This window comes from Gracilinanus agilis, chromosome 2, assembly GCF_016433145.1.
Source record: "Gracilinanus agilis isolate LMUSP501 chromosome 2, AgileGrace, whole genome shotgun sequence".
Classification (NCBI taxonomy): domain Eukaryota; kingdom Metazoa; phylum Chordata; class Mammalia; order Didelphimorphia; family Didelphidae; genus Gracilinanus; species Gracilinanus agilis.
This window is the reverse complement of record NC_058131.1, coordinates 50,153,491-50,163,060: the sequence shown is the minus strand read 5'-3', so window position 1 is coordinate 50,163,060 and position 9,570 is coordinate 50,153,491. Positions and strand designations below refer to the sequence as shown.

The window sequence follows — 9,570 nt, the reverse complement described above, 5'->3', positions numbered from 1 at the left end:
CTTAGCACAAAGGTTCATCATTTTGTACTCCCATCTTCCTGGCTTTTTTAGGCCTTCAGTTGTCAAAGGGCCAAATGCTTAGGGAAGGCACAAGGCAGTGAAGATGCGGGAATGAAATAAACCCATCCTTGGCCTCAGTGTCAACCTCTATTGAGCCTTTGCTGCGTGCTGTGTACTAGAGCGGTAGCTCATCTTTATGGAGGACTTTTAAGGTTGGCCAAGCATCTTCCATGTGTTCGGTCACTCGATCTTCCGAGCCTCTTTGTGAGATAGGTGTCATCTCTCTTTTGCAGAGGGGGAAATGGGCAGAGCGCTGGGCAGGATGACATTCCCAGGGATGCACAGCTCCTCTGTGTCAGCCAACACTCAGTCCCTGACGCCACCTAGCTGCCTTCCAAATCAACCCGAGCAGCCTGTGGGTCCTGTGGGAAACACGGAGGGCAGAAAGAAAGGCTGAGGCTTGAGACAGAGAGATGAAGTGGGAGAGTGTGCCAGGTCTGGGGGATGGACAGCGTCTCAGGGGAGGAACAGCGGGGAGATGGCAGAGTACGTGGAGGAGGAGAACAAAGGGTGAGAAGCCTGGAAAGGGGTGTGTGTGTGGGGGAGGCAGGTATGAAGGACTTGAAGAGCCAAACAGGATTTTATATTTCTTCCCAGAGGTAAAGGCCAACCCTAGAATTTTCTGAATAGGATCAGATTTGCCATTCCTAAAGATCAATTTGATAGCTCAGTGGGAGCAAAGATGAAAGTAAACACACATACCTAGAAGGTAAAGAGAGGGTAAATGCCTCCCATATCCCAGAAATAGCAGTAAGGCTAGGATAGGAAGGATGTTACAGAGGCACAATTGGCAATACTTGGCAGTTAATTAGAGAAAGAAGGTGATGGAGAGGAGAGAGGCCAACATAAGTGAGATTTCAATCCTGGGTGACTAGGAGGATTTTATCAGAAACAGAGAAGAGAAAGGGAAAAGCAGGGTTTGTAAAAATGACAACCTGTGAAGCTTTGATGAGGGTGGGTGTCCCAGAGCACTGGAATATCCAAGTGGAAATATATAGCTTTCAGTCAGAAATAAGGCCCTAGAGTCCTGGAATAGAAATATAGACACAGGGATCATTGAAACTGTGAGAGAGAATATCTACTCATTGACTGAGTGCCAGGTCTGGAGTCAAGTAAGACTCCAGTTCAAATAGGACTTCAGACACTGTATGGCTCTGGGCAAGTCCCTTCAGTCTGTTTGCCTCAGTTTCCTCAGCTGGAAATTGAGCTGGAGAAGGAAATGGCAAACCACTCTGGTATCTTTGTCCCCCAAATCCCAAATGAGGTCCCAAAGGTCCGATGGCTGAACAATCACAAAAGGAGAAAATGACCGACCTCGGTAGCATTGGGTAGGGGGGTGGGGACTGAAAATGAGCCCCGGTGACCGGCGTGCAGGTGCCCTTAGAGGCGGCCGTAGGAAATTGTACAGAAGGGGGCGTTTTGGGGAGAGAGGACAAGTCCAGTTTTGGACTTGTGGGGTTTAAGAAGAAGTCTGTGGAACATTCAATTGGCAGTTTCTAATTGGGGATCGGCAGAGAGCTCAGCTTTGAGGGAGAATCCTTGAGCCGGGGCCCCTGGGAAGTTCGGACCTACGCAGGGGACCGGCAGGATGGTTGAAAAAACCAGGCCCTCGGCGGAAGGGCTCTACCTAGCTACTGTTAACACAGCTGCTTTCCCCCAGAGCTCCTCTTCAAGGGGTTCCCAAGCCAGCTGGGCGTTTTTCCATTAGATACACAGCTGGCAGCTGGGAAGCGAATGGATGGGAGACTTCCAGAACGCTGAATCACCAGGCGAGCCCAGAAATCGTGTGAATTGCTTATTATTTAGAGGCAGTGAAGTCCGGAAACCATATCTCTTGCCTTGGCACAGAGTTCTTTCCATTACTTTGTTATGGGTTTTTGGGGACAGATTCCGTATGCAGGAGGTTTTGTGATTTTCGCATCTGCAAGGTATAACCAACAGGAAATGACACTACCCAAGTCATTTTGGTGATTGATTTCAAGTTTCATGGCGGCGGTAGGGAAGAGAAATGGAGTCCTGCATCTTTAAGGTTGGCGCCATTTTTGTGAAGGGACAAAAAGTGTATCCGGTTGGCTACAGAAACCCTTTGCCCTCGCTTCGAGTTTCCGCCTCCCTTGGTAGCTCCGATTGGCTGGAAAGCGCCGGGGACTCTGATAGGCTGAAATCATCGCTATCCCAGCGTGCTTCGGGGCACTGCTTTCCTTTCCGTTCGGCTGTGGTGCCGGTGAGGAGGTAAGTTATCTCCCTGGCCGATTCCATCCGTCGCCATCTGTCCCCAGCTTCGGTTATCGGGGCTCCTTCTCGACCTGGGGGACATCGATGGGCCTAGTCCTTGGAGGCGAGACCCTCAGGCGGGATCGAGAACCCCGACATGGGTCTCTTGAGTTCCCGCCGGGTGCGCGTCTTTGGGCCTCCCGAGGCCGAGGCCTGGCCTAGCTCGCCTGCGGCCGGCGGGAGCGTGGCTCCGGGTGGGAGACTTAGGCGGCCGCCAGGGAAGGAGCCAGACCGGCAACTGGGCTGCTAGCACGTTACTCCAGGGCGAAGATGACGAGACGGTCCCGTGTCAGGTGAGGCCGGGCTCTGCCACTTTCCCGAGCAGGCCGCAGCCTCTGAAGCTTGGAGGGTGGGGCCAAGTTTCGCGGGCCTCTGGGGCCTAGGAGAGCCTTCGGTTCTCCAGAAGCATCCCGTGCGCTAGTGAAAGGAAAGCTTAAAAGGGGCTCCGCTCGGCTCTGCGGGACTGCCCCCTGCGCCCGGGGGATTCCTTGGAGGCGGGGACGGGGCATGAAAAACCACGAGCCTTGGGGATCAGACGCTTCTGTTCTCGTGAGGAACCTGCGCTCTCAGCTTTGCTTTGTGGACGCCGGGAAAGGGGCGTCCTAGACCCCGTCAGTTTGGCTGGAGAGCTTGTCACCCGAAGTGGGCCGGCCTTTTCCCCAGCAGTAGGAAGTAATTAACTCGTGGGGAGGATGCTAGGGTCAGGCCTGTGTGCTTAAGGAATTGATCCAAGACCTTTACCATAAACTTTGTATCGTGTGACTGCAACCCACTTTTCCAGCCGTTTTACATTATCAGAATTCAGTTGAAAGAAAGTTGTTGTACCTACCTTGTGCTGTGCCCTTTGCGGTTTAGTCCTAAAGATAGTCTTTTTCCTTCAAGTGATTACATTCTGGGAGGAAAATAACGTAGATAATTAAAGCAAAGGCGTTTGGATGAGAGTAATTTTGGGTAAGGAAGGCCCACACTTTAAAGACATAGCATTTGAACAGTCTTGAAGGGCTAAGGTGAGGTTGCACAACGTTCTAGCTTGTTGGTGCAAAGATAATGCTTGGGGGGACGCTGTTGCTAAATGCCAGATTTGTATTTGATTGTGGAAACAAGCAGTGGGGAGCCATGGGTTTTTATTTTATAAAGATTCTTCTGTCTTAGAATGGGTGCTAACTATCAAGGCGCAGTAAGGGTTAGGCAATTGACTTGCCATGGGTCACACAGTAAGGAAGTGTCTTGTCATATTTGGACCCAGAACCTCCTGCCCTCATGAAATTATAGAACGCAAGAGTGACAAGGTTAGACCTCTGGTGTGGAAACATTTGTTTGTGGTGCATTGGATGGAGAAGAAAGGATCCTTTCACAAGAAAGATTCCTAAGTTTATTTTAGTGACCAGTGCCACGCACGCTGTGTGTTGTCTCTGTTAGACTGTAAATCCCTGAAGAGCAGGAATTCTCTGCTTTTTTTGTGTATGGGTCCTTAGCTCTTTGTACATTGTAAACACTAGATGATTTTATATTTTTATTCTTGCATTGACTTAAGAGTTCATCAAATCCTGTCTCAGAATTACCTCTGTATCCCCAGTCTAATCTGTAGCAGAGATAATTGGGGGGGGGCATTAGGAGAGTAAGTTGACACAAACAGTCAATCCAGGAACAATGGCAGAGTTCTAAGAAATGGGAGAGCAACAAGTAGAGAAAAAAAGAAAATGTGTGGTAGCAAACCACAGCTTGGGAAACATTTGGATGAAACTATGCACCCACTCAGGTTTTCTTGACACTATTTTCAATTCTCTTTATGCAGATAAATCCCAAATCCTTTCCTGAATTCCCCTCTATAACCAACTACCTGGACACCCCAAAGGCATCTCAAACATTCCAATGTTCTCTTTAAGTCTCCTTTCCTGTTTCTATTCCAATTCATCAGTTACTCCTAAACACTTGCTTCACATTCCATTCTTGATTCTTCTATCAAGACCTTAGACTTCATATCTAGTTGGTTTCAAAGTTGTGATTTCTAAGGGAACATTGTTTCATCTTTTCCCTCTTTCTACCAATAAGCTAATTTTCTTGTATATTCCTTTGTAAATATAGAAATGCTATGTAAATATAAACTAATTTTTAAAGGATAAAATTGTTCCCACCTCCTCCCTGAAGCTCCTCTATATCCCCTAACATTAGTTTGTTCTTTGTTTTCCTCGTAGGCACATTTTTCCCCAGTATAAGGTCTTGAGATCAGAGAGTATCACTTGGCATCTGACACAGCAATTGTACATAGGTGCTTAGGAAGCATTTATTGAACTAATTCTCTTATTTAAACCCATACCTTCCATTTTAGAATCAATACTAAATATTGGTTCCAAGGCAGAAGAGTGGTAAAGGATAGGCAGTGGGGTTAGGTGACTTCCCAGGGTCCCATAGCTAGGAAGTATCTCAGATTTGAACCCAGGTTCTCCTGACTCCAGCCGAAGCTTTTAATTCACTGAGCCATCTTGCTGCCCCAAATTGATTCTTAAAGTAGCTTATAAAAACAGACAAATGAAACACTGCTGACTAGGCAATATCATGAATATCTTTCTGGTGTTATTCTTTGTCTTCAGGGCTTTAAGCAGCCATGGCGCCCAGCCGAAATGGCATGATTTTGAAGCCCCATTTCCACAAAGACTGGCAAAGACGAGTTGCCACATGGTTTAACCAGCCAGCCAGGAAGATTAGAAGGTAAGTACTTGGTTCGTTGCTTTTGTATTTGAAATCACCTTCTAAGTCTTGGTTTCCTCATCTGAAATGAGTATTTTGGACCAGGTCTTAGTTCTTTTATTCTGGTTCAGAAGGACGGGACTTAAAGAAATTGGTCATGTAACCCTCTTTACCCTTGTGGTTGGTAAAAGTGGGGGGCATCCCTCTTGGCCTTTTTGTAGTCACATTTAATTTCAATAATACTTTTTAGTTGAATTGGGTTATAGATTTTATTTTGAATGGGGTTAACATATCTACCACACTGGACCAGAGATTTGATTTCTTAGAAGAAACTTGATCTCACAGTCAAATGATGACATATTCTCCGGAATCTCTGTACTGCCTCTGATGAAAGTACATTTGAACCCTTTTCCATCTGATGACTGTTGTCTCTCATTAGGGCATAGAGTCATAGGCTTTTGATAGCACTTAATGTTTGCTAATGTTCAATAGGAAATATGTACAGGACAGCATAACTTTATTGTTGTTGCCTTATTCACAGTCTGACCCACAAGCAAAGGTAGGAAATAACCTCTGAATCTCTTTGAACAGACGAAAGGCTCGACAAGCAAAAGCCCGTCGAATTGCTCCTCGCCCTGCATGTGGTCCTATCCGGCCAATAGTGAGGTGCCCTACAGTCCGATACCACACTAAAGTGCGTGCTGGTAGAGGATTCAGCTTGGAAGAGCTTCGAGTAAGTTAAATAGAAAACTTATATTTAAGTTAGACATGATGTAGTCCTTGTTTCTGCATTCGTCTCGGTCAAATGATGACAAATTCTCCGGAATCTCTGTACTGCCTCTGATGAAAGTACATTTGAACCCTTTTCCATCTGATGACTGTTGTATTCTGGTCTCTTTCAGAGGCTTGCAGAAGTTACAGCATATGAATAACATTTCATATTTATGTTTCTGGGGGTGTAGGTGGCTGGTATCCATAAAAAAGTGGCACGGACTATTGGTATCTCTGTGGATCCTCGTCGCCGAAATAAGTCTACAGAATCTCTCCAGGCAAATGTGCAGCGGCTGAAAGAATATCGTTCCAAACTAATCCTCTTCCCGAGGAAACCATCTGCACCTAAGAAGGGAGATAGCTCTGTGAGTATAGGACTCCCTCCTTTAAACAAAGGGACGACTGTCACAGCATGACACTTAATAGATGGCATGGGGCACTTTTGTGGAGTGGGCCCTCTTAGGTTTTAATCTTAAATTGATTATCAATTTCACTGTTAGCAAGAATTTTCTAAGCACCTCCTGTTTGCTAGGGTTACAAGAAAGACAATAACCAGTCCCTACTTTTTCAGTAGGATAGACCACATGAAAACTGTACGATATGTGCAGGATAGATTGGAGTAATCAACAGAGGAAAGGCACTGACATCAAGGACTGACTGGCAAAAGCTTGTAGGTGTCCTGAGACCTTTAGCTATGGAAGGAAAGGTAGAAAAGTGTGGTAGGGAAGAATTCCAGGAAAGGGAGACAGATAATAATGCCTGAGGTGAGGGTATGACAGGAACAACCTGGAGTCTCAGATGATTGGGTTTTAAAATGCCAAATTCATAATGAGGATGAACTGTATAAGAAGACTGGAAAGGAGTTGGTTGTTAGGAGGTGAGGGAATTAACCTAGCCATTCTTTGTAAAGTTCACTTTGGTAGTTGGAATGATGAAAACTTTGTGAAGCAAGGGAGACACATCAGGACCCTGTTTCCTTTAGGCATGAGAGGATGAGGGCAAATCCAGGTAGAATCAACAAGGCTTGGCAAGAGATTAAAAATGGAGGGATGAGAGAGTCAGGATTCAGCCTTAGAAATTGGGAGGCTAGTTGAGCCTGCCACAGAAATAGGAATTTTAGTTGAATTTAGATGAATAAAAAAACAGCTACACTTTTACTAAATACTGATATTTTTAAAAAACAGTTGCTACACTCTTCTACTAAATATTGATGATAAAGATAAATAAAGATGAATCTTTCAAAAAACATTTATAGAATAAGGTTGAATTAATATAACAATTCATTGCAGGTCTGAAAAGTACAGTGCACTTCTACAAAAGCTCTCTAAGGTGTTTGAGGGCACCTGAGTTAATATGGAGCATTTGAATTTAGGAGCATATTTTCCTTCCCCTGCCTCAATTATTAGGGATAAACACTAAGCCACCCACTGAATGAATGCTAGTACACTCAAAAATCAGACCCCTATTTGAATAAAACCTAGAATCGTGTCATTTTATTCTTTATCCTTAACCATTGGACATTACTATTTGCATATCATAAAGTCCCTCAAATTTTTCCCTTCCAGACCTAACCAAGGACAGAAACTTCTTGGGTTATGATAACTATTTGAATTGGTGTCATTTTGTTGTAGTTTGTTACAGTTTGTAATACTAAAAATTTATTTTCTTGTTACAGGCTGAAGAACTTAAGTTGGCAACTCAACTTTCAGGACCTGTCATGCCCATCAGAAATGTAAGGATTTCTTTTGGGAAGTTAAAAAGGGGGAACATTGGGGGCCTGGGTTCCTACTACCTCTGGAGGTGGGATGGGGCAATTTGGGGCTCTTATGTCGGAGAAAGGTCTTTGGAAGCTTAGCCTTTGACTGCTTAGAAAGGGGAAATTTTGAATTATTATTATACTTAAAAATGTATAGTTTAATTGCTTTTCCCAATTCTGGAGTTGGCCTTACATCATCTTGCCGCTCTGATTCAACTTTAATGTAGTGGCCTTGAGGGGGAGGTAGAGTTGGTAAACACAGAAGCTACAATTGTAGAATTTCTTTTGTTAGAATTATTTATACCAGGATGCAGGTGTCTCTACAGAACAAATAGAAAGCTTTTTTTTTTTTTTTTTTTTTTTTTTTTTTGCCATCCCCCAAAAGAAGCATTTTACCTCACTTGATTTTAGTGGCTATTCTTTTTATACCTTGTAGCTTCCCTCATACATATCCTGAATTCTGCTTATTATTTTATCAACTCCTTAGTCATCTCTGGACAGAGGTCCACTATTCTGTTAAAATTGTCAGTAATGATAAAAATTCAAGAATGCCCATGGAGGCTTGTATTTCCTGTGAGCTAAGAAGAGTTCTTTCTGTTCCTCTAGGTCTTCAAGAAAGAGAAAGCTCGTGTCATTACTGAAGATGAGAAGAATTTCAAGGCATTTGCTAGTCTTCGGATGGCCCGAGCCAATGCCCGTCTTTTTGGAATCCGGGCAAAACGAGCCAAGGAGGCTGCAGAACAGGATGTGGAGAAGAAAAAGTAAAAAACTTCTTAGAAATTTGAATAAAATAATACAAAACATCTGTGTGCTGTTTTTGGGTCACTTATAAAGAGCTGGAGAGGGATTAAAAAGTTTGTCTGGGATGAGGAGTCTAGCAAGTCCTAATGTTGGGAGCAAGTTGCTCTCATTGCCAGAATTGGCATGATTGTTCTCTTGAGGTCATTTGCTAGGTACTGTGGTCCAAAAAAAGAATGCAGGCATAGTCAGAACACCTTGGTTCAACTCTTACTATTCAGTCTTTAAAAATTGCCATCAATTTGTTCCCCATCTGTTGCCTATTTCCACTGAGTGCCTTAACTGCATATATACTCTGCCTTCAGGGATTGGATAATTTGGTTTTGACCACAAATTATTTTCCCTTGTTTTAAAACAGCCAATCGCCCCACCTAAAGCTTCTCTAAACCTCTGTTACCACCTTTATCACAGGAGCCTTCCTGGTTCCAGTCTTTCTAGTATTATGCCAGTAAGTCCCAAGAATGTTGCATGGTTAACAGTGAACTACTTGGGCAGTATAGACCTCATATCTTAATGCTGAACAAGCTTTCCTTATCCTCACTGTAACAGTTATAACTAAGGCCTGCTTTCCACTTATATTTCCATTTTGAGTACCAGATCTGGACTTCTCCATCCCACTACCAACTCAGGGAAACATTTGTGACAATTTTAAGAGTCTTTTCTCTGTCCCAAAATATTCCTTGCCTCTGGGGTCAGGAAGTTTTCCCCCAAATGTTCTGCAAAACCAGTACTTCAGCTGGCTTACTGAACTTTTCATTTTACATTTGTGTAGACATGCATGTTGATGGAGTTTATGCATCAGTGGAGGGTTCACCCACAGCCTGCAAACTAGCAAGAATCCAATCGATGTTTAGAGATTTAATGCATGTTTGGTGAAACCTAATTGGTCCAACCTTTCCAAAGATCAACTTGTGAAAAATTAAGGGCTGCAGCAATACTTGTGAAAAGCCTACAAAATTGTACTGATGGTGGGGATGGTGGGATTCATGGGAATAACTCAGTTTATTAAGGGCAGTCTAGATGTCAACAAAGGGAAGGTTGTGTTCAATTCTGCTATTTCCTCCGGGTAGCCCTGTAATTCCTTTCCAAGTGTCTTCGGTCTCCAATGGTGCAGCAGGCATATCTGGCCCTGAAGCTTTTGATGGAGGAGAAGAAATGCATCTCACCACTAGATGGTGCTGGTGCAGGTCCTGAGAAGAGTCTTAGTGAAGATACCAACGGAA

At 44.1% G+C, this 9,570-nt stretch overlaps 1 protein-coding gene and 2 non-coding genes across 3 annotated transcripts; all 3 read left to right on the top strand.

Moving 5' to 3' along the window:
* The first annotated feature begins 2,241 nt into the window (after positions 1-2,241).
* RPL13 (ribosomal protein L13) lies at positions 2,242-8,352 on the top strand. Its single transcript, XM_044660524.1, has 6 exons — positions 2,242-2,292; positions 4,926-5,043; positions 5,614-5,755; positions 5,985-6,158; positions 7,469-7,525; positions 8,156-8,352. The coding sequence occupies exons 2-6, from the start codon at positions 4,940-4,942 to the stop codon at positions 8,312-8,314; spliced, it is 636 nt and encodes a 211-aa protein (XP_044516459.1). The 5' UTR covers positions 2,242-2,292; positions 4,926-4,939; the 3' UTR covers positions 8,315-8,352.
* LOC123238479 lies at positions 5,373-5,459 on the top strand. Its single transcript, XR_006505642.1, has one exon. It is a non-coding gene; the product is annotated as a small nucleolar RNA MBII-202 (small nucleolar RNA).
* On the top strand, positions 5,829-5,916 carry LOC123238480. The gene has a single exon (XR_006505643.1). It is a non-coding gene; the product is annotated as a small nucleolar RNA MBII-202 (small nucleolar RNA).
* Positions 8,353-9,570: the final 1,218 nt, after the last annotated feature.